The sequence below is a fragment of the Caenorhabditis remanei genome, chromosome V (assembly GCF_010183535.1).
Source record: "Caenorhabditis remanei strain PX506 chromosome V, whole genome shotgun sequence".
NCBI lineage: Eukaryota > Metazoa > Nematoda > Chromadorea > Rhabditida > Rhabditidae > Caenorhabditis > Caenorhabditis remanei.
In genome coordinates, this window is record NC_071332.1 from 1,182,819 (window position 1) to 1,207,203 (window position 24,385).

General features: G+C 39.3%; 6 protein-coding genes across 6 annotated transcripts; 3 read left to right on the top strand and 3 right to left on the bottom strand.

Annotated features, from left to right (window-relative positions):
• Positions 1 to 5,825: 5,825 nt before the first annotated feature.
• On the top strand, positions 5,826 to 6,248 carry GCK72_016621 (uncharacterized protein; the record flags this gene model as incomplete). The annotated part of the gene is made up of 1 exon (XM_053731593.1): positions 5,826 to 6,248. The coding sequence occupies one exon, from the start codon at positions 5,826 to 5,828 to the stop codon at positions 6,246 to 6,248; it is 423 nt and encodes a 140-aa protein (XP_053580506.1).
• Positions 6,249 to 7,196: 948 nt separating this feature from the next.
• Positions 7,197 to 8,428, bottom strand: GCK72_016622 (uncharacterized protein; the record flags this gene model as incomplete). Its single annotated transcript, XM_003100386.2, has 2 exons — positions 7,197 to 7,463; positions 8,324 to 8,428. 2 exons carry the CDS (start codon positions 8,426 to 8,428, stop codon positions 7,197 to 7,199), a joined length of 372 nt encoding a protein of 123 aa, XP_003100434.2.
• A 411-nt stretch (positions 8,429 to 8,839) lies between these two features.
• On the top strand, positions 8,840 to 10,560 carry GCK72_016623 (uncharacterized protein; the record flags this gene model as incomplete). Its single annotated transcript, XM_053731594.1, has 4 exons — positions 8,840 to 8,935; positions 8,989 to 9,129; positions 9,605 to 9,688; positions 10,507 to 10,560. The coding sequence occupies 4 exons, from the start codon at positions 8,840 to 8,842 to the stop codon at positions 10,558 to 10,560; spliced, it is 375 nt and encodes a 124-aa protein (XP_053580507.1).
• Positions 10,561 to 10,672: 112 nt separating this feature from the next.
• On the bottom strand, positions 10,673 to 11,064 carry GCK72_016624 (uncharacterized protein; the record flags this gene model as incomplete). Its single annotated transcript, XM_053731595.1, has 3 exons — positions 10,673 to 10,742; positions 10,791 to 10,900; positions 10,945 to 11,064. 3 exons carry the CDS (start codon positions 11,062 to 11,064, stop codon positions 10,673 to 10,675), a joined length of 300 nt encoding a protein of 99 aa, XP_053580508.1.
• Positions 11,065 to 11,465: 401 nt separating this feature from the next.
• Positions 11,466 to 14,503, bottom strand: GCK72_016625 (uncharacterized protein; the record flags this gene model as incomplete). Its single annotated transcript, XM_003100347.2, has 3 exons — positions 11,466 to 11,672; positions 12,412 to 13,155; positions 13,850 to 14,503. The coding sequence occupies 3 exons, from the start codon at positions 14,501 to 14,503 to the stop codon at positions 11,466 to 11,468; spliced, it is 1,605 nt and encodes a 534-aa protein (XP_003100395.2).
• Positions 14,504 to 15,482: 979 nt separating this feature from the next.
• On the top strand, positions 15,483 to 24,125 carry GCK72_016626 (uncharacterized protein; the record flags this gene model as incomplete). The annotated part of the gene is made up of 10 exons (XM_053731596.1): positions 15,483 to 15,691; positions 15,747 to 16,082; positions 17,638 to 18,104; positions 19,258 to 20,216; positions 20,405 to 20,522; positions 21,732 to 22,524; positions 22,830 to 22,935; positions 23,619 to 23,873; positions 23,924 to 23,996; positions 24,046 to 24,125. The coding sequence occupies 10 exons, from the start codon at positions 15,483 to 15,485 to the stop codon at positions 24,123 to 24,125; spliced, it is 3,396 nt and encodes a 1,131-aa protein (XP_053580509.1).
• Positions 24,126 to 24,385: the final 260 nt, after the last annotated feature.

Here is a 24,385-nt window from a genome sequence, read left to right on the forward strand (position 1 = left end):
ACCTAATACTCTTACCATGAAGCAGTGGACACGCCGAGTCAGGCGTCTCCATTGAATGGATGCAATATTCAAAGTAGGTGGGAACAGCATTTTTGATATCCAATGGTCGCCCGTCAAACTTTTGGCGCATTCAGTAAAATAATAGGGAGGTACGGAACGGGATGAGTGAGTGACAAAGTATGAATGATTTTTTTTGTTGATAAATCAATCAATAGTTGGGAAAAACGTGTGTGTGTCTTTCTCCTTCTCCTTCTCGTTATTATCGTCGTGTCAAAAGAGATGGGGGGGGAGGCTAACTTTGAAGGGGGCGGGGCGTGTTTTCCGAGTTGGCCGGTTGCCAAGTGGTGTAGACTCCGCCCACTTGGGTCTCACACGTGTTTATCGTACGGTTCAGGGACGCCATATATTATGCGGGTCTAACTGTCTAACTTTCAAGGTCTAACTGTTTCTTTTTTTTTTTGAAAAAAAAAACTTTTTTTACTAGACATCTATTGTTTGATTAATGATCGACCTATGAATTTTTCATATCATTTTTTTTCCATCTTCTTGTCGATTTCTTCTCATTAATCACGTATCGACAACGGCTTCCCCGTTCTCTTATCAATCTCATTTATATCTTTATTGAGAGAGAAGAAATATAGTGTCCCTATAAATAAATATGATGGATCGACATGTATTGCCGAACTTGTGATCTTTTAAATTGAAACCAAACAAAAAAGTAAAAGTCATATGGTTTTATTCTAGAAAATTCCTTTTTTTCTTCGCTCTATTGTTAATAATCTCTAATCTCTCATTTGTTGCAATCTGATATTCACATTCACCCCCGCACCCTTTTATAATCTTCATATATATTTTTTTATTTTATTAATCTTACTACAAAATGTCTTAAAATCAAATAATCTTCCATATTCTAAGCTAATTCCAGATTCAATTCCAGATTCAAAACCCTCGAAAGTGAGATTTCTGTTAATTCAGGGAAAATTCGGTCCGTGCTGGCCGAACTTTTCCTTTTTGTGTTTCTAGGCCACTTCACAAATTTTTATTTATCATTGTATAGATCAACCATAGCACTTCATTTTTGCAGTTGGAAGTTTTTTGATAGCACTTCCCGCTTTTGAGATATGCACCTTTAAAGTCAGCAAGGAGGAGAAGAGACGCAGAGAAACGAGGGCGGCTCACTTCTCTGCGTCTCTCCCCTTCCACTAGGTGGCGCCTCCAACTTTGAGCCCTGATATCTCAAAAGTGTGAAGAGCTATAAAAAAATTATCAACTGACAAAATGTGTGAAATGTTACGTAGAGTATTTTTGTAGTAAAAAACTTTTTGATAGCTATTTTAGATTCTGAGATAGACGTTTTTGAAGATAAGACAACAAAAAGTTGTAAATTGGAGACGCAGACGACGAGAGTGCCTCGTTTCTCTGCGTCCTCTCCTCTTTTCATTTTCTCTTCACACTTATCCAACTTTCAATCACCGAATTCAACTTTTGGTGGCCTAGAAACACAAAAAATAAAAAATTCGGTCACATCACTTTCCCGAAAAACGGTTTTTTGATTCCTCTCCAATTTTCATTGAAATATTTCTAATTTCTATCAAATAAATATTTTCAAGATCTTAACCACGTCAACAGTATCTAACTATCAATTGTGAAAAACATACGCATTTACAGGCATCACACATCTTTCAGGGAAACCAAAAAAAATGTTTTATGTTTAGTCAGAATTCTTAAAGGGTAGAAAGTACAAATTATTAAATCAGAGATTATTAATCCCGGAGATTAGGTAAGTGACTCATGACACTTGTCTGACATTCCAAACGAATTTTTGAATTTTTCGAAATTTTCTCGAAAAGTGTGTGTAGACATTGGGGCGCATGTCAACGCCGGCGGACAGGGCGGAAACGATTCGATCTGACAGTTAGTTAACAGGTATACATAGTTAGATGGAGATGGTCACCACGTGGAAGGGTTAGTAGTAGTAGTAGTGGGATGATGATCAAATGATATCAATGTATATAGACAATGGTGATGATAATAGTACAAAATACAAGTGGTCAATGATACCATAGGTGAGAGGTTCAAGGTTGTTGCAATTCAAGGATACCAATTTTTAAATGAACAAGAGGAAACAATTAAATGGTTCAGAATAATTCTTCAAAACTTTCAGAAATATGCTAAAAATCGCTCTAATTCCCGTTCCCCATGACTCGAAATGAGCCTAGATGGAAGAGTTTCGTGTACTCCTCTCGGACAAGATTTCAAGATGTTTGCTCATTTCCTTGTTTTCTTGCAAAAGCAAAAAACAAAGTTTTGTTTCCGGAAAAAGTCTGAATTTCCAGAAGAATGAATAGTTCGATACTTAAAAATGTTGCGAATTTAGTAAGAATGAGAGAGCGCAGAGAAACGAGAGTGTCTGCTTTCTCTGCGTCGCTCTTTCGGTTTTAGAGTAGCTTTATCAAAAACTACTGGCTTTATCAAAAACTAGTATATCTCAGAATCTTTATGAGCTATCAAAAAGTTATAAACTACAAAATCATCAGCATAAAATTTCATACATTTTGTTAGTTGATAGTTTTTTGATAGCTTTTCAAGCTTTTATGATATGGGTGGTTAAAGATGAACGACTCCTAGGAGAGACGCAGTGAAACGAGACACTCTAGCTTCTCTGCTTTCGCTACCAGTAAGCAATCTTTGAACGCTTATATCTCAAAACATAGAATAGCTAGCCAAAATTTTTTAACTACAAAAATAAGCTTCTTAAAGTTTTACGCATTTTACTAGTTGAAAGTTTTTTGATAACTTTAATAGCTTTTGAGATATGGGTGTTCAAAGATAAGCAACGCAAACTGTGCAGAGGAGAGCGCAGAAAAGTCAGACACTCTCGTTTCTCTGCACTCTCTCACTCTCTCGTAGTTGACGAAGCGTGATTTTAAAGACGCATATATCAAAACTTTAAAAAGCTGCTCAAATGATGTCAACTAACAAAACATGTAATATATATGGCTAATCATTTTTATAGTTATCAACGATTCGCCCCTTTAAACATAGCTAAAGGAGATGGTGAGTGGAGGAGAGAGCGCAGAGAAGCGAGGGCGTCTGCTTTCTCTGCGTCTCCTCTCCCCATCGCCTAACTTCAAGCCGTCGTATCTCAAAAGTGTGAGTAGCTATCAAAAAGTTGTCAACTACAAAAATGTAGCCCTATTTTTGATCTACACAACCATATTGATTTTGAAATGGTGAGATTACTTCGGGTGTCAAGATTTCAAGATTTTGAGATGCGAGGGTTTGAAGTTTAGCTCTTTGAAATTAAAGGCACCAAGACACATTCAAATAGAAACATTACCAAAGCATCCAAACTGATCGAAATAATGGGTCCTGGGGATGTGAAAGCCTTCCCCCTTTTAAAATCAATTAAAAATCCTTTCATTTCCATTTAAATCTCACAAAAAGCCCCCCGGCACGTCACAGATGGTGGTTAAGAGTCGTGAGAATGAATGAGAATATTTTGGGTAAACGGGGGATGTGTTGATGACTGGGATTCAGAAGGGATTCAGAAGGGATTCAGAAGACAAAGGACACCAAAAAAATAGCTGAATTCTTGAAGATGATGACGGGAGAAGAAAGAAAAACGAGGGAGCCTCATTATGGCCATTCCTTGCAGTTTATTCATGGAAAATTAACGAAAAAGAGCCCATTTTTGCATACAAATTGACGGGAATAAAACGGGGGCCCCGAGTTTCGAATACTGGAGGACAATTAGGTCGGAGAGCTGCAACCATCTATCTGACTCATCAAAATGTTTCTTTTGCAAAAAAAGAGCACTTTTTTTTAGTAACGATGAAATGACAAGAACACGCGTGCTGCAAATGAATGTGATCAGTTATTCAGGGTATGGGAGGGAGAATGGAAGAGAACATTTTAATTAAGAGCCCCCTTTTTTTTTGTTCAATTTGTAATGAGGGTCTTATAAGGGAGGGGGGGGGGGACTCTGTTAAAGTGCACTTGTTGGAATCGAATACTCAATCAACTGGGGGCATTTAGAAGAATTTAGAAGGATGTTATATAGTTGGAAAGCTAAAATTAAGGGGGTTCTGAAGATGTATTTAAATTTTGTTTTGGAAAGAAACGCAGTGAGAAACGTGGTTTTGGAAGCATGGCACCAAAAACGGTGAAATTTTGAGTCTTTTTGTGAAATTCCCAAATAAAAAAGTCAATCGTAATACTCTCTTCGTAGCTCGAATAGTTTGGAAGAATGGCACCAAAAGTGACCACTGTTTCTGCGAGAATTGAAAGCACCACGGCGGAAACTTTCAATCATGTCATCATTGTGATTCGAAACTTCAAGGAGACGAAGACGGTGGGTAACGGGGTCTAGATGCATTTTAAGTAGTGTGAACAGATAGAGAAAGTCTAGAGCTACATTTTTGTAGTTGACGAAATTTTAGTAGAAGCAAAGGTTTTTGAGATATCAGCGCTGAAAGATAGGTAGCTCAAGGGGAAAGAAAGGAGAGAGCGCAGAGAAACTAAAAACTTTAAAGGCGCGTATCTCAAAACCTGAAATAGCTATCAAGAAAATGTCAACAAACAAAATGTGCAAAATTTCAAGTAGATCATTTTAGTACTTCTCAAAATTCTGGTAGCCTTTTTGGATTTTGAGATATAAGCGCTGGAAGATAGGTAGCTGAAACGAGAGAGGAGGCAGAGAAGCTAGAAACTTTCAAGGCGCGTATCTTAAAACTTAAAAGAGATATCAAAAAGTAGTCTACTAATAAAATGTGTAGAATTTCAAGCTGATCATTTTTGTAGTAAGCAAAATTTTAGTAGCATTTTTAGTTTTCGAGATACGCGCCTTTAAAGTTTCTCGCTTCTCTGCGCTCTCCCCTTCTCTCTCATTTCGAGGTGCCCTCTGACTTCCACGCCAATATCTCAGAACCCAAAAATGCTACCAAAAAATTGTTAACTAGCAAAATGTGTAAAATTTCATGTAGATCATTTTTGTAATTGACAACTATTTTGTACAAGCACTCCTTAGAAAGTTACACAGGTCAACAGCTCATCTATGATTTTGAAACCTTCCTAGTCCCGAAACTTTACGATTTGATATTGACGCTGTTCCGAATTAAAGGATTAAAAATGCTTGACTCTGATTTGTACCAGTTTTGATCCGGGCAGTTCCAATTTGTGTCAGCACCGTCGATCTTCAAAAACTATTGGAACACAAAAACACCACCATCTGCACACATGTGTTACTGTATACATCTGCGAACTATGAACACCTGCACAGTTTATACCAAAAAACAACATAATGCAGCTGTTTTGAACAGGCCAGACGACTCTGTGCATTCGAATTGGTTCATTCTGTTCTACTCATTTCAACGGTTATGATTTTTACTTTTTCAAAGTTTTTTTGAAAATCCCTTTTTTAAAGGAGTCCGTTAAGTAGATACCGTAAAACCTGTCTGATCACAGTGGTATATCTCGGTCCCGAATAGAAATATCAAAAACTGTTAACTGACAAAATATAGCTTAATATTCATAGAATATTTCTTTAGTTGAAAAATTTTTATATCTTTAAAGACAGCTGAGATAGCCATGCTCCAAACTCTTGCTAGTGGATGTGTCTCTGTACGGTACTACTTCAAAATGGTGCTGCCTTTATTAGAACCGGCCTATATAGAACTGGTTGGAATTAGAACCGATTGAAAGATGTCTAAACGTTATATTGAAGCCATTAGGCCTAGATTTGACGATCCTGTGCTTTTTCGGGTCTCAAAATCACAGCTTACTCACTATCAGATCATACCAATCTCTACCATTTTCCAGACTCCATGGATTTCCCAACCCTCCGAGCCCGAAAATGCCTAGAAATCCTTCATATTCATGCTCACTGGAACGCCCGTTACTGTTGCCTCCACAACACTCGAGGCCAACCGATCAACTGTGACTGCCCCAAGAATTCCTACCACCTCCCCACTCCCCCCGAATACCGTAATCTCTTCATTCAATTCCTCATCGATCACAACGAATTTACGCTTGGAGAGTTATCAGATATTGAGTTGGATCTGGTCATGTCGGAGATGGAGACAAGAATCCGTGAAGCGAAAGAATCTGTTGAGGAGTGGAAGCCTATGGAAGGTGAGGATAAGCTAGATGAATATGTGGAGATATTGGAAAAAGTGAAGAAGGAAAAACACCAGGTCGAGAAGGAAGTGATGAGTAGACGGCACATGAAACGACGAGGATTTTGCTAAGGATAATTATTGATTCAATGTTCGCTAGAGCGCACTTTCAAACTCCTGGGGAAAAAGACGGAGTCAAGCACGCTAATTGGTTAATTAGTCGCGAGGTTTTCTTCCCCATTTATTTTTTATTGTAATTTGAATTTTACCTTTTCTCAAATCTACAATAGAATAAATGAACTTGTGAACGAGAATTTTTTGATTACTGTACCTACAGCAGTCCTACTGTAGTCCTACTGTAGCCAAATCGATATTTTCAGACAAAAATATATGATTGCAAAGCTGAAAACATGTGAAATCTGAACCCGTGATTTATATTTTTGTCCGGTTCAAATGAGTCAAGTTACACGACTTTTAATCCCGACATCGTTAATTGATCTCCAATTCAAAGACATGCAATTTGGTTAATTTTTTCACCTTGAAAATAAATATTTCTAGACAAATTTTATAGGAACTGAAAGCTGAAGCTATAAGTATTCTGAATCTGTATTTTGAATTTCCGTCAGATTCGAATGGACCGAGTTAAGCGGCTTTTAGTTAAGACGACACCAGTTGGGCAGGCTCTGAAAATTCAAATGCATGCATTTCTTCCCCTGAAAATGAATGTTTTCAGACAAATGTTATATGAACAGAAAGCAGAAAACATAAGGATTCTGAATCTATTTTCAGATATTTTCTAGGATAAAAACGAGTCGAGTTACCCCCGCTTCTAGTCCACCCTATTCTCAAACCCTCGTATCTCGGCTAATTTTGACCATGGATAAAATCAGAAAACAGATTCAGAATTCTCACGTCTTCAGCTTTCCAGGCATATAACATTTCTTATAAGCATTTTTGATTCAAGATGGTGGAAATTGATTAAAAGTTCTCTCAATTTATTTCTACAATGCCACTCAAAAAGAGTTATCGGGTCAAAAATGATGTACGTTGTGCGTTGATGTTCCACCTCCTCCTCCTTTTCTACTTCTTCATAAAAATGAGACTCCGCCCAATTCCCTTCAGATACTCTTTGATTCCTCCGTTTCCTCCCTTCTCATCTTCCTCCATATCAATCGCCGAGAATTCTGAGCCGGCAGTGGATCTCGAACCTTTTGATCTATCGTGCTCATCATCGTCCAGAATAATCAATGTCCCATCTTGTCTCACATTTTTCGCAGCTAACAGACACCAGATACCACAGAGAAGCGAGATGAGGAGGGCCATGATGCTGATGAGAATTAGGAACCACTGGAATAATGAGAGTATATCTTGAGATGTAAAAGAGCTATCGGAAAAGTGTCAATTACAAAAATGATCTACATAAAATTTTACACATTTTGTTAGTTGACAACTTTTTAGTAGAATTTTTGGGTTCTGAGATATTGGCGTTGGAAGTTAGAGGGCACCTCGAAATGAGAGAGTGCAGAGAAGCGAGAACTTTAAAGGCGCGTATCTCAAAACTTAGAACAGATATCAAGAAAGTGTCAACTAAGGAAATGTGTAGAATTTCAAGGCAATTATTTTGAGGTAAACAAAATTCTAGTGGCTTTCTTGGATGTCGAGATATAAGCACTGGAAGATAAGTAGCTGAAACGTGGGACTTTGAGGGCGCATATCTCGAGAACTAGAGATGCTACCAAAAAATAGTTTACTATGAAAATAATTATCTTGAAATTCTACACATTTTCTTAGTTGACACTTTCTTGATGTCTCTTCTAAGTTTTGAGATATGCGCCTTTAAATTGTATTGCTTCTCTGCGCTCTCTTCCTCTATCTCGTTTCAGCTACCTTTCTTTCAGAGCTTATATCTCAAAATCCAAGAATGGTACCAGAATTTTGAAAAGTACTAAAATGATCTACTTGAAATTTTGCACATTTTACTAGTTGACAACTTTTCAGTAGCATGTTTGGGTTCTGAGATACGCGCCTTCAAACTTTCTAGCTTCTCTGCGCCCTCCCACTCTATCTCGTTTCAGCAACCTATCTTCCAGCGCTTATATCTCAAAACCCTTTGCACCTACTAAAATTTTATCAACTACAAAAATGTAGCTCTAGACTTTTTCTATCTGTTCACACTACCCAAAATGCATCTAGACCCCGTTACGCACCGTCTCCGTCTCCTTGAAGTTTCGAATCACAATAATGACATGATTGAAAGTTTCCGCCGTGGTGCTTTCAATTCTCGCAGAAACAGTGGTCCCTTTTGGTGCCATTCTTCCAAACTATTCGAGCCACGAAGAGAGTATTACGATTGACTTTTTATGGAGTGAAAATCGTAAAATAATTGGGGAATTTCACAAAAAGAGGCAAAATGTTTTTTTTTTTAACTGTGTTTTGAGGTTTTGAGGACTTTAGGGTGTCACGCTAAAAGTGAGCTCTACTAAAACCAATGTAACTCGGTTAGTTTTCATCCTAGAAAAAATCTGAAACCAGATTCAGAATCCTCACGTCTTCAGCTTTCCAACCATATAAAAATTTTCAAACAAATTTTGATTTTAAGAGGTGAAATTTGAGCTCAAAGTTGGCCATGACCCCGGCCCTGGGTGACGTGGAATTCTACATTTTTCCAATTCTTTTTTTCCAATAAACCCCCAAAATCGTCTAGAATATTCCATTTTCCAAAAATGAGCACCGAGGTGAGAGGAAAGCTAGTAGCAGTCATTGGCGACCAGGATTCCGTCGTTGGATTTCTAATGGGAGGAATTGGGGAGGTGAATGCGGTAAGTGCGCTCCACTGCAAATGAGTCCCATGGAGCACGAATGCAACTTTCAGGCCCGTCAATCCAATTTCTATATCGTCGAGAAGCACACAATTGATAAGGAGATCGAGTCAGCGTTCAGAGCGTTTTGTACTCGAGACGACATTGCGATCATTCTTATAAATCAGCATGTCGCTGAACGAATTCGGCAGGTGGTGAGTTTTTTCATGATTTTTTTTGGAATTTTTAAGATAAATCATCTAGAAACAGTCGATTTTCCGAAAAATTGTGAAAAGTCTAGAAAAATCTACCAAATTTCACTTTTTTCAAAAAAAATTCCCACTTGTCCACGAGGAGTACACGGATAAATTTCTTAATTTTCAGGATTTCGATCAATTTTTTTCGAATTTTCACGATAAATCATCTAGAAACACTCAACTTGCCGGAAAATTGAGAAAAGTCTAGAAAAATCTACCAAAATTCACATTTTTCAAAAAAAATTCCCTCTTGTCCACGAGGAGTACACGGCTAAATTTCTTAATTTTCAGAATTTCGATCGAATTTTCTCGAATTTTCACGATAAATCATCTAGAAACCATCAATTTGACAGAAATTCGTGATTGTCGGCGGAGCGCGATTGCGGAGAACGAAAATTTAAATTTTTCAAAAATTTTTCAAAACATTTTTCAGGTCGACGATCACGCGCAGAAGCCTCAAACGAGCGTGGCTGTTCTGGAGATTCCGTCGAAAGAGGCGCCGTATGATCCGTCGAAAGTGAGAAGGGGGCGGGGCTTGGAAAACAATTTCAGATTTTTGAAACGTTTATCAGCGCGTCACACTTCTTACAACCGCGCTCTACCGAAATCAGAAAAAAAATATTGTGCGAAATTGAGAGAATCAGAGAAAAAGAGACATTTTTCAATGGTATTTCGGTAGAGCGCGGTTGTAAGAAGTGTGCCGTGCTAAAAGATTTTTATGCTGAAATTTTTAAATTTTGAAGAAATTTTTCAACTAAAAAATCGAAAATTCTTGTGAAAACTAGGCTTTTATGCTGAAATTTCGGATTTTTTTGGAATTTTTTAGCTAAAAATCCAAAATTCTAGAAAAATACGAGATTTCTATTGTCAAAACAAACTTTCTTGACATTCGGTGTTTGCGGACCTAAGTTCCCGCGCTCAAAATATGCCACGCCCTCTTTCCGTTGTCTCGGCTATGATATTAGTCGAACTCCCCGATCTTTTCTGAATATATAACCGAGACAACGGAAAGAGGGCGTGGCTTATTTTGACCGCGGGAACTTAGGTCCGCAAACACCGAATGTCAAGAAAGTTTGTTTTGACAATAGCTAACATTAAAAAAAAATCTGAAATTCCAACATGAAAATGTAAATAGTTTTTACAAGAAAATTTCGATTTTTTAGCTGAAAATTTTTCAACGAAACTGAAATTTCAGCATATAAAAATCTAGTTTTCACAAGAATTTGCAATTTTTTAAAATACCTGAAAATGTTTCCGAAAAATCCAAATTTTTTTTAAAAAACTAGATTTTTTTGCTGAAATTTGCTGAAAATCTCTCAAATTTTCTCATTTCAGGACAGCATTCTCAACCGTGCTCGCGGCCTCTACAATCCAGAAGATTTCCGTTAAAGTGCTCACAAATTGCCACGTGGAATTCCCTGCTCAAAGTTTTGATAAATTAATAATCAGCGAAAAAAAACGTTTAAAAATAATAAAATTTTCATAAAATACACTTTTTCAATCACAATTTTTTAACGGATTCTTCGAATTTTTGAGTCGCCGCGGTGATCTCGTCGTCCTTGTCGTAGTATCTGAATATTAGAGATAATTACCATAATTAGGGTTAATTAGTTAATTACCTTTGCTTCATTGCTCGATATTTTCGAAGCGAATACAACGCTTCGATCTCTTTGACGACGAACTCACCGCGTCCGATGAGTTGTTCGATTTGCGTCGGGTCCTCCACGTTCTGAAATTAATTGGTCAATTAATTATTTAATTAAATAAACTCACTTTATTCTTAGAAAATGCCAATTTCAAGCGGTCGTGAAACCATTTCGAACCGCCCGGGTACTCTTTTCCCATATGGTACAGATTTTTGTACAAGTCGACGACTCGTTTTCTTAGTGACATTTCTAGAAAAAAATTGTTTTTTCTAAAAATGTTTTTTTCGAGTAGATATAAGTTTATAGGTGGGAATTTCCTAAATGATACAATAAAACATTAACAAACAGTGACATCCCATTCATAATAGTGAAAATAGAAGAATGATCCAAGGTCATTCTAATAAATAAAGAGAAAACAAGAATAGATTTCAAATACAATGAAAAGAATTAGAAGAAATAGAATAGGAAAAAATATATTTCTATCAGAAACAGAAACAGCAGTAATCACACATTTCAGACGGAGGATATAAATGTGAGAAGACGAAATGGAGAGACAGAGAGAAAGAGAGGAAAATGGGAAAAACAACCGGCTGGAATCAAAACAGAGAGAAAATTACTGGAAAAAAGATGAAAACTAATTATTTAGATTTACTCAATAACTTTGAGCACTTTTCCGATGGCGATCGTTTTTCCTTCGTCTCTCAAAGTGAATCTTCCAAGGTATGGGTACTCTTTGAATGGCTCGAGAACGAATGCTTCGACACTTTCTAGTCGCATGATGCATTTCTCGTCTTGTTTCACGAATTTCGCACGCTTCTTCTCGCCGGTTTTCTTGTCGATTGTGGCGATGACCCCCTGGAAATGTTTCATTTTTTCATTAAGAAAGCTCTCACTCAGTAGGGAAGGACATGGAGTTATAGGACGTGACCGATATCATTGGCAAGCTGAGAAAACGCTGATTTCGAATATATATTCAGTTGTTGCTCTCGATGCATGGTAGTCGAGAAAAATGGGTCAAAATCTGAAAAATAACGCAAAAAAAGTGTTTTAAAAGTTAAAAATTTGTCATTTTTCAGATTTTTGACTCCATTTTTCTTGAATACCAGGCCTCATGGGCGAAAACTGTATATATATATATATATACATATATATATGGAATCAGCGGGTTCTCAGCTTTTCAATGATATAGGTTACGTCCCATAACTCCAAACTGATTCCATGACAGCCTAAAAAACCCGATTTTCCACTCAAGAAGTGTCCAAAATCCGTATATTTCAGCCGAAAAATACGTCAAAAAGCATTTTTCATTTTAAAAATCGGATTTTCAGATCAAAAACCCGATTTCGAGCTGAAAAACGGCGAAAAATTGGGATTTTTGAGACTCTTCAGTCCAAAAATCTGATTTTCCAGTCAAACAGTGTTCAAAATCCGTATTTTTCAACTGAAAAATACATCAAAAACGGATTTTCTGCCCAACAAACCCGAATTCAAGCTGAAAAACGGCGAAAAATTGGGATTTTTGAGCGCAAAAACCTGAGTTTCCAGTCAAAAACTGTCTAAAATCGGGAATTTTTTCGATTAGTCAGTTACTGACCCTCACTGTAACCTCCTCAACAGCGGATTGAATATGAAGTACACACGAATAACCGGAAGCAATGATAGACTTGTGCTCCAACACAAGAACCTCCGCATCGAAAACTCTTCCAGTCTTCGCCAACGAATCAGGCGAACAAATGATGAATCCGGCTTGCAGCTCGCTCTCCTCAATTCCCTTCAGCTTGAACTTAATATTATCTCCAGCAACGACACGCTCTGTTTCAACATCATCCGCCCAGATTTGAAGCACTTGAACTGGATGCTTGTTGGGCATCACAACGAGTGTATCTCCTTTCTGGACACATCCGGACTCCATTTTTCCGATGATAACTGTTCCCATTTCAGAGTATTTCTCACAGACAATGCATCGAACTGGTCCGTTGAAATCACGCTTGTAGGATGGGAGAAGAACATCGATGAACTCTATGAAGCATGGACCTGTATACCAGGAACCATCGGACGCTGATGGCCGATCCTTGATGAAAGATCCGGTAAGACCGGAGCATGGAATATAGGTCAAATCAGTTTTCGGGTTGAATCCGAGTTTTCTGAGGTATGGTGTTAGTTTTCCTTCGATCTCTTTGAATCGTTCCTCCTCCCACTTGACAGTCGGGTCGTCCATTTTGTTGACGAGGATCACTAGATGCTTGACACCGGCGGTTTTTACGAGCATAGAGTGCTCACGGGTTTGACCTCCACGGTCGAATCCGGTCTCGAATTCTCCACGACGAGCGGAGATTACCTGGAAATTGGATTTTGTTGAATATTCATTGAAATTGGTGGAAAACAAGGCCGCCGCGTAACTCGCTTTAAACTCAAGCTTATGCGCTGAAAAATATACCGAAATGTAGATCTCAGCGAGTTCTATGTCTCTGATATGATACGGGACGGATGGCAGATTGTGAATGCACCACGGGGGGCCGGGCTAGAATGGCCTCTTGCCTGAAAATATCGATTTTCTACTTTTAAATCTGATTTCACCAAGGAAATCCCAGTTTTCTCACTAAAATAGTCGATTTTCACTAAATTTTCGATCAAAAGCGAGCCTGAAATCTCATATTTTTCAAGAAAAATCGGATTTTCCGGATGAAAATTGGCGGAAATTCAGTGAAAATGACCGAAAATCGACATTTCCAGCGAAAAATAAGAGATCTCAGGTTCGAATTGATCAGAAATTCAGTGAAAATCGACAATGAGAAAGCTGGGATTTTCCGGGTGAAATCAGATTCAAAAGTGGAAAATCGATATTTTTTGACAAAAAGCCATTCTAGCCCGATCCGCGGTACATTAACGATCCGCTATCCGGCCAGTAGTAGGTCACAGACATAGAACTCGCTGAGATCTACATTTTGGTATATTTTTCAGCTCATAATATTGAGTTTCAAGAGAGTTACGGGCCGGTCCGTTTCGGTCCGGTTTGCGAAATTGTTACTGACCAAAACGGCCAAATCAGCTTGAGTGGCTCCAGCGATCATGTTCGGCACAAAAGACTTGTGACCTGGTGCATCAAGAATAGTGAAATGACGTTTCTCCGTTTCGAAATACGCTCTTCCCACTTCTACCGTCTTTCCCTTCTCTCTTTCCTCATCGTTTGTGTCCATACACCACGACAGATACCAACTCTCACGTCCCTTCTCCTTGGCTTCTCTCTCGTACTTTTCCAGTGTCCGCTTATCAACCATTCCAGTCAGGAACATGAGTTGTCCACCGATTGTCGATTTGCCGGCGTCGACGTGTCCGACGAACACGATATTGATGTGCTCTTTGTGGGTTCCGTCCTCAACGTAGACAGTTCGTTGGAACTTTTTGGCGAGTGGCGCGATCACATCTTCTTCGGGTGTTGGCTCCTTTTTCTGTGGGGCTGCTGCTGCTTCTAGAGCCGGAGCTTCTGGAGCCGAAGCCGCTTCCTCAATTGGCGCGGGTGGAGCTGGTTGCTCCTCTTGTGGAGACGTGTCCGCTTGAGTTTCCCAGTCCTCTGCTGGCTCGGGAGCTGGCTGAGGTGCTGGCGGTGTGTATGGTTGGCCTGGAACGAAGACGGGCGCGTTAACGTTCGGCACGAATGAGTTGGCGTTTACGTTCCAGTTCGACATCCTTTTTGGGAGGTGTTACCGCTGAAAATTCATGGGAAATTGACGGGTTTCAAGGGAAAAACTCAAAAATAGAGATAAAACTACTATCGGAGCTTCAAAAATCAGCAAAATTAACGAAAAACACGACTTTATTTGTCAAAATAAGTTAAAAACTTCCCAACCTAAAAAACCAATTTAAACCATAATTTTACACCTAAAAACGTAATATTTCGTCACCAGAACGCTAAAAATAATGTCTATTTTAAAATTCCAGCAAAAATTTCAGCTTGAACAGTCCCGAAACCCATTAAAACAGCGTCCAACTCGTTATGCTGAATTACACAATTTGTGGGCGGAGCCGACAAACGCAACACGCCGCACACAGTTTTCGCAATAGCGCCGCATGGTTTTTATAACGGCGTTTTTCTCAGTGACACCCACACCGAAGTGTTGTTTTTCATGTTTTTTTTTGAAATAAAAGCGCCAAAATTCTTGCGAAACTCCATCGCCGTGTGACGTTTGATCGATTCTAGCATTTTATCAGTAAAAATGCTGCGAAAATTATCAAAAATCACTGGAAAACTTTCATTTTTTGATTTTTTTTGAAATTTACCCGGTTCGGAAGAGTTTTCACTATTTTTACCGAATTTTCATTGAAATTAAGCTTAAATTTCCTTAATTTTTCCATTAAAACAATGCATTTTCATCGGAAATTAATCAATATTACTTCCTCTCATTTCGCTCAGTTTGTTTTCTGCTCCCTCCGCGCCTTGCTGCCTCTTTTCTCACCCCGAAACGTCACACTAAAAATAAATTCTCCAATTTTTTGTTTTTGCCTCCTTCCTGATAACGAAATATTCAGAAATTTCAAAATTTCCATTTTTTCAAAAAAAAATCGATATTTGCAGGAAACCAAGACACTGGGTTGTTTTATCATCACTGACTTGTGTTGTCGTGTGAGAGAAAGAAAGAGGCCGTGAGATTAGAATCAGAAAGAGAAATGTGCTCACCAGATCCCGATGATATGGTTGTGATGCCGACGCACGATATTCCAGCGTATGATGAGTGTAACGATCCGTATGGACCGGAAGGTCATCTATCATTGGATATCGATTGCTTCTCGGCATTCATGAATCGTCCGGATAACAGAATGATGTCGAAACCAGTGATTGTTCGCGGGATTCCATGGCGCATTCTGGCGATTTGCAGGTATCGGCGACTGGGAAAATTGAGAAATAGGGAGCGAAGTTTTTAGTTATTCCAGATCTCAACAGGGCGGACGGCACACGATAAGCTCACGCGTCTCACGAAACAACTATAATTTCGGGTTCTTCCTTCAGTGCAACAACGACGAGTTGCTTCAGAAGCGCGGCATTTGGAGGTGTTATGGGCAGGCGACACTTGAGGTGTTGAATACGAAGGGGGCGTCGATTCAGAAGAAGATTCATCACTCGTTTCACAATGGTGAAGTCGATTGGGGATTTTCGAATTATGATCAGTATGATACGTTGATGAATCCAAAAGACGGATATGTGGTGAATGATACCATCAAATTGAGGTGTCGATTCACAGCCGATGTTCCCAGTGGAGCTGGTTATTTGTGAGTTTGTGAGAGAAAATTGGGCCAAAAAAATGGTTTTTCATGGTTTGAAAGTGAGACTTTTTCATTGAACTACGTTATTTTCACAATTCGAAACCTTATAACTGGTTTTGGAGTGTTTTTACGAGAAATTCTGAATTTATTCGTATATTAGCAGTCCATCTCTCTTACAACTGCGCTCCACCGCAAACGAGAGAGTACTGGCGAGAGACGCAGAGTTTTTTCTCGCGCCGACACAGATTTTCACAGATTTTCACAGTTTTCGACCGATTTTTGCTGTATTTCAACAGTTTTTAGCGAAAATAGGTCAAAAACTGAAAATCTGTGTCGGTGCGAGAAAAAACTCTGCGTCTCTCTCGCCGATACTCTCTCCTTTGCGATGGAGCGCACTTGTAAGAGGGGATGGGCTCCAAATACGTCATTTTCAAACCTTGAGAGAAAATTCAAATTTCTTCGTATATTAGCAGTCCACCCTTCTTACAACTGCGCTCCACCGCAAACGAGAGAGTATTACACAGATTTTCACAGTTTTTGACCTATTTTTGCTAAAAGCTGTTGAAAAACGGCGAAACTAGGTCTAAAACGGTGAAAATCTGAATCAGCGCGTAAAACTACTCTGCGTCTCTCTCCCCGATACTCTCTCATTTGCGGTGGAGCGCAGTTGTAAGAAAGGATGGCTCCAAATACGTCATTTTCACACCTTGAAACCTTACAACTTGCTTGTTTTTGAGTGTTTTTACGAGAAATTCTGAATTTATTCGTATTAGCAGTCCACCTCTCTTACAACTGCGCTCCACCGCAAAACGAGAGAGTATCGGCGAGAGACGCAGAGTAATTCTTCGCGCCCACACAGATTTTTACAGTTTTCGACCGATTTTCGTTGTTTTTCAACAGTTTTTAGCGAAAATAGTTCGAAAACTGTGAAAATCTGTGTCGGCGCGAGAAAAAAACTCTGAGTCTCTTGCCGACACTCACTCGTTTGCGGTGGAGCGCGGTTGTAAAAGGGGTGGACTGCAAATACGTCATTTTCATGCATTGAAACCTTACAACTGGTTTTTGAGTGTTTTACGAGAAAATTCAAATTTCTTCGTATACTAGCAGTCCACCTCTCTTACAACTGCGCCCCACCGCGAACGAGAGAGTTTTTTTCTAGCGCCGACACAGATTTTCATAGTTTTTGACCTATTTTCGCTAAAAGCTGTTGAAATACAGCGAAACTAGGTCAAAAACTGTGAAAATCTGAATCGGTGCAAAAAAACTCTGCGTCTCTCGCCGATACTCTCTCGTTTGTGGTTGGGCGCGGTTGTGAAAGGGGTGGACTGTTAATACGAATCAATTCAAAATTTCTCGAAAAAACAATCCAAAACAAGCAAGTTGTAAGGTTTCAAATTGTGAAAATGACGTTTTTCAATGAAAAAGTTACAATTTTGACACTTTGAAACCTTAAAAAACCATTTTTGTCTTTTCCTACGTAAATTTTCAGAAAAACCTGAAAATTCTAGTCAATTTTTGAGTTTCCCAACCTCCAACCCCTATACTCATTCAATATTTCCAGATGGGACAGCAAACGACACACTGGATGCATTGGTCTTCGAAACCAGGGCGCCACATGCTACATGAACTCGATATTGCAATCATTCTACTTCACAACGGGTTTCCGACGAGCTGTATATAAGATGGAAGTTGGCACCGAGCCAAGCGAGAGCAACATTGTTCTCGCCATGCAGCGAGTCTTCTACGAGTTGCAAATGTCTAGTGAAGCAGTCGAGACGAATAGTCTGACACGGGCGTTCGGATGGGATAAACTTGACGCGTTCAATCAGCACGACGTTCAAGAGTTTTGTCGTGTGCTTTTAGACAATCTAGAGACGAAAATGAAGGGAAGTTCTGAAGAGAAATCGATTCCGAATCTGTTCCGTGGTAATATGAAGTCATATATCAAGTGCCTTGATGTAGATTATGAGAGTTCAAGAACTGAGTCTTTCTACGATGTACAGCTCAATGTTCTAGGAATGGATAGTTGTAAGTACACCTTTGTGAAAAGGCGCGTAACTCGCTTCAAAATCAATGTTATGAGCTGAAAAATATACCAAATTCAGTGAAAATCGGCAATTTTAGTGAGAAAACTGGGATTTTGATTGAAAGTCGCATGAAAATCGATATTTTCAGACAAGAATCCAATCCGAGGTACATTAACGAATAGCCATTCGCCCCGTAGTAGGTCAAATACATATTAGTCGAGCATTTGTATTACAACTGCGCTCCATCGCAAACGGGAGAGTATCGGTGAGAGACGCAGAGTTTTTTTCAGTTTTTTTCTGGCGCCGACACAGATTTTCACAGTTTTTGACCAATTTTCGCTATTTTTCTTAATAATTTACTGAAAAATTATGAAAAATAGCGAAAATTGGTCAAAAACTGTGAAAATCTGAGTCGGCGCTAGAAAAAAAAACTGAAAAAACTCTGCGTCTCTCACCGATACTCTCTCGTTTGCGGTGGAGCGCAGTTGTACTACGGGCGAATGGCTATTCGTTTATGTACCGCGGATCGGGCTAGAATGGCTTATTGTCTGAAAATATCGATTTTCATACGAAAAATGATGATTTTCACTCGGAAAATCCCAGTTTTCTCACTAAAATTGCCGATTTTCACTGAATTTTTGATCAATAGCGAGCCTGTTCATATTTTTCAGTAAAAAATTGGATTTTCCGAGTGAAAATTGGCGAACGTTTAGTAAAAATTACCAAAAATTGACATTTTCAGCGAAAAATGTGAGATTTCAGGCTCGAATTGATCGAAAATCTAGTGAAAATCGACAATTTTAGTGAGAAAACTGGGATTTTCCGGGTGAAATCAGATTTGAAAGTGGAAAATCGATATTTTTAGACAAAAACCCATTCTAGCCCGGCCTGCGGTTGTATGTCCGTGATCTTCTTCGGACCGGATGGCGGATTGTTAATGTGCCGTGGCCATTTTCGCATTTTTTGGCTCTTTTTCCGGAAAAAAAAGTGGCAAAAAAACGCGAAAATGGCCAAAAAACCATTCTAGCCCGGCCCGTGGTACATAGATCTCGCGGAGATCTACATTCTGATATATTTTTCAGCTCATAATATTGAGTTTAAAGCGAGTTACGTTGAAATTTAGGAATTTTAGGGAAAAAATTAATTTTTTTCAGTGGAGCGCGCATTCCAAGCCTACACCACATCTGAAACCCTCGACGATGAGAATAAGTACGACGCCGGGGATCATGGACTGCAGAGAGCCGAGAAAGGAGTGAAATTCGTCGAGTTGCCACCAGTCCTTCACGTCCAACTAATGCGTTTCCAATACTGTGGTGTCGAGCAGAAAATCAACGAGCGCTTCTCGTTTCCAGAGAAAATGAATCTGGCTGAGTGTTGCGAGTTGGGACCGTTGCTCACCGAGGAGGATTGTGTTTATAGTTTGCACGCGGTGCTCGTTCACAGTGGAGAATTCCACGGCGGACACTACGTCACGTTTATAAATGTGAATCTTCATGAGTCGGCTGTCGACCCGACTGCCACTGCGAAATGGTGCAAGTTTGATGATGACGTGGTGTCGAGAACGACTACAGATGACGCGATAGTTAGCAATTTTGGAGGCGAAAAGGCTATGAATACGTCTGCTTATATGCTGGTCTACGTGCGTGATAATGCTATCGAACAGGTGTTGGCACCGATTCCAGATACACAAATCCCGCAGTCAGTGTCTCGAACCTTTGAGTTGGAGAGAATGACTCGGAACAGAGAGAAAAAGAAAATGGAGGAGGAGCAACTTTGTATGACAGTAGCCCTTGTGACACCTGACATTGTCGCCACCAATCACACGTATGATCTCGTCGAACAGACAATTATCAATGAAGTTATTCCACATGAGACTGTCTGGAAGCATATGATGACTGCTGAACTCTATCTTTTCGTGAATGATAAACTGTTCCAGAAGAGTGATCTCCCGAAAGTTGATATGTTTGATAATGATGATCATGCTATGGAATTGAGACATCGAGTGATTCGTCAGATTAAATCGAAAAAGTTTAACTTCCGATTGTGGAGAATGTCAGATGCGTACCCGATGGAGAAGAGTCAGAAGCAACCGAGTCGGTTGAGACCAACTGAGGTATTAGCACGGCACACGTCTTACAACCGCGCTCTACCGAAAGTTTGGTCCGAAACCGACGAAAATTGTGTGCGAAATTGAGAGACACAGAGAAAAAGAGACATTTTTCAAGAGCGTTTCGGTAGAGCGCAGTTGTAATAACTTTTAATATGAATATTTTGGAAGTTACCAATAAAAATTGATTTCAGTTCATCGAATGCAGTGGTGATATGCGACTGGATTCGATTCTATCCTCGGAATTCGAGGTGTTGTATGTGGAGTTCTCGAATAATAAGGATCGACCGCTGAATGATTATTTGACAACGAGTAAGATAGTTTATATGCAAACCGCGCCGAACTCGCTTCAAACTCAATATTAAGAGCTGAAAATTATACCAAAATGTAGATCTCGGCGAGTTCTATGTCTCTGATATGATACGGGACGGATCGCTATTTGTTAGTGTGCCACGGGAATGAGTTTTTTGCACTTTTTTCCCGAGCCGCACCAAATTAACCTCACATTAAAACTTCAATTTCTATTAGAAAATCTTCAATTTCTGCTGGAAAATCGGATGTTTTACAGTTTTTACTTCAAATTCTTCATTTTCAGCCGATTATTCCAAAATTTCAACCAAAAACGTTGAAAGAGTGCAATTTTCACAGGGTTTTTACTCGAAAAACTCATATTTTGACCAAAATTCTTGGTTTTTTGGTGAAAAACCTCTACTATACGTGATATGATACGGGACGGATGGTTTTTACTCGCTTTTAGAACTGTTCCGAAATGGAACTGTTACGATATGGAACTCCTGTGCAGTGGAGCGCGTTTGCTTTTATTTTGAATTTTTCGCACTTTTTTTCCAGATTTAACACAAAAGAAGGATGATTTATGAAAAATAACTTAAAAAATCGAGTTTCTTTCATAAATCATCCTTCATTTGTGTTAAATCTGGAAAAAAAAGTGGGAAAAGTTCAAAATAAAAGCAACGCGCTCCACTGCACCGGAGTTCCATATCGTAACAGTTCCATTTCGTAACAGTTCTAAAAGCTAGTACCGCCTGAAAAACCATCCGTCCCGTATCATATCACGTAAAGTGGAGGTTTTTCACCAAAAAACCAGGAATTTTGGTCAAAATATGAGTTTTTCGAGTAAAAACTTGTGAAAATTGCACTTTTTCAACGTTTTTGGTTTAAAGATTTGAAAAAATCGGTTGAAAATGAAGAATTTGAAGTAAAAACTGTAAAATCGATTTTCTAATAGAAATTGAAGATTTTCTAATAGAAATTGAGGTTTTAAAGTGAGAAATTATAGTTATTGTGCGGAAATTGAGTTTATTTGGTGCGACCCGGAAAAAAGTGCCGAAAATGGGATTCCCTTGGTACACTAACAAAAAGCAATCCGGTCCGTATCATATCGGATACATAGAACTCGCTGAGATCTACACTTTAGTATATTTTTCAGCTCACAAAACTTAGTTTGAAGCGAGTTATTATGATTTATATAATTAAAATCTCTACTTAATTATAAAATTCCAGGAGATATACTCTTCTTCATCAAGTATTACGATGCGATCACCCATAAATTCAATATCATCACTCACACAATGCTAGATTGTCATAAAAGAGTTTCATTGTACCGTTCACACCTCTGTGAGATTCTTGGATTGCCGACGGACACCGAGTTGAAATATTACATCGAGCACTCCCCAATGACTGTTGAGTATATTGATGAGACCAATAAGAACACGCTCGGCAGACTAGTCGAAGATCAGGACGGCTCGATTCTGATTGTGGAGAAGGCGGCGACGTCGACGCCGATTAACAATGCGAAGGTTAAAATGAGCGAGTTGTATTTGAGAGTCGAGTTTGAGTTCCATCAAGCGTTCCATAATAAGAAAGTGGAGGAGGAGCCAATTGAGCCATTCTTACTGAAATTCTCTTTGGATCAGCCATTGACTGACGCTGCTAAAGAAGTCGCAGCACGTCATGACGTTGACCATCGTAGAATTCTCTTCTGGACCCGTATGTCTGGAAACCGTCAGGAGGCGTGTTTCGATGACTATTCGATTCATCAATGCAGACAACTAATGAATCGCCAAATCCACGATCCACGTATTATGAAAGTATATCGTGTTCAGTATATCATTATGCCATTTGACGTTGAGGAAGTTAGCAAGACTCGAATGCAGTGTCGTCTCTATTGGCAGTTGCCAAATGGACATGTGGAGGAGGCCACTTTGTTCCCACCGAAAGAGGGAACTGTGGCGGATTTGCTGGAAGAAGCTGAGAGATATTATCCGTATGCAGAGGGAGGATCCAGGAAGTTCAGGTAGAAAATGATAGATTAGCACGGCTTGCAACCGCGCTCTACCGAAAGTTGGGTCCAAAACCGAAGAAAATAGTGTGCGAAATTGAGAGACTCAGAGAAAAATATACATTTTTCAACGGGATTTCGGTGGAGCGCAATTGTAAGAACAGTTCCGAGCCATTAGCACGGCACGCGTTTTACAACCGCGCTCCACCGAAATCCCCTTGTCTCTTTTTCTCTGAGTCTCTCAAATTCGCTCACAAGTTTCTTCGGTTTCGGTGGAGCGCAATTGTAAGAAAGAAAATTCACTATTTTCAATCTTCCAGACTGCTCCAAATCGGTAACTCACCGCTGAATAACCAACGCGTCTACCAGATCTACAATGAAAACCTGGCTCTTGCTGATGTCGATCAGAGAACAATGTATAAGATGGTAAGAGTGATTCTTTAACTTGCAAAACTCGCTTCAAACTGAGTTTTATGAGCTGAAAATTATACCAAAATGTAGATCTCAACGAGTTCTATGTCTGTGATATGATACGGACCGGATTGCTATTTGTTAGGATTCCACGGGAATGACTTTTTTGGCACTTTTTGGTTTTTTTCCCCGGGCCGCACCAAATTAACTCGATTTCCGCACAACCTCAATTTCTGCTGGAAAATCGGATATTTTACAGTTTTTACTTCAAATTCTTCATTTTCAGCCGATTTTTCCCAAATTTTCGACCAAAAACGTTGAAAAAGTGCAATTTTCACAGTTGTTTACTCGAAAAACTCAATTTTTGCCTGAAATTTTTGGGTTTTTTGGTGAAAACCTTCACTTTGGGCTGAAAATTTCAATTTTTGATTCATATACGCCCAAAATCTCGATTTTCCACTCAAAATCCTTCATTTTCGACTAAAAATCACGGGCATAATGTTTTTTTGGCTCTTTTTCCCGGTCCACGGCACATTAACGAGCCGCAATCCGCCCCGTATTGGGTCATAGAGACAAAACTCGCTGAGATCTACATTTTGGTATATTTTTCAGCTCATAAAACTCAGTTTGAAAGCAGTTAAGTATGCTTTAACCTTCCACATTCCACTAATATGATATCATTGATATCTTAGTTTCAGAATATCCAACAAGCTCTTCACGCCCGTATCGAGGAGATTCCATTGGATGAGCTGGAGATTACACCAGGAGACTTCTTCTGTCCAGTAGTCCATTTTGAGCGTGAACCAACGAAGCTCTTCGGTGTCTCATTTGTCATCAAAATCCGTAACGGAGAGCTGATGACTGAAGTCAGGGATCGTCTCCGCCGGAAGTTGCCCGACGTGACGGACGCCGAGTTTGCGAAATACAAATTCGCGTTGCTCAGCCGGGATAAGGTACTAGACGAAGTGTAGAGCAAGCGTAAAGAACTCCAAACTAGTTACAGCTTTGTCGCAACATTGAGTTCAACGTCGGCGAGAAGGTCAACTTGACGGATATGGCCAATCAGACGACTGGAGGTGAGAGAGTTGGCTGAAAATGCTGAAAATTCTATTCAAATATTTTCAGTCCCCCAAGTCTACATCGGGTTGGATCACAAGGCCCCATCGCAACATTCAAACGAAGCTGCCATTCGAATTTTGAACTAATTTTGATCTACAACGTTCTCTCCCTCTCTTTTTCTCTCCCCCCGTGCAATCTCTCTTCTATTTTCTGTCTCGCTGAATCATTATTACGGTAAAATAATTTTTTTATTCTAGTGTTTCATTATTATTATCCCTACCTATTTTAATCTCTTTTTGCTATCTATTATGTTCTTTTTTCCTAATTTTCTCATCATTTTTCTTGTGTTCCTTCCTGTTTTTCTGGTGGTCATCCTCTTTTCTCTCCTCTCTCCGTATAAGTTATT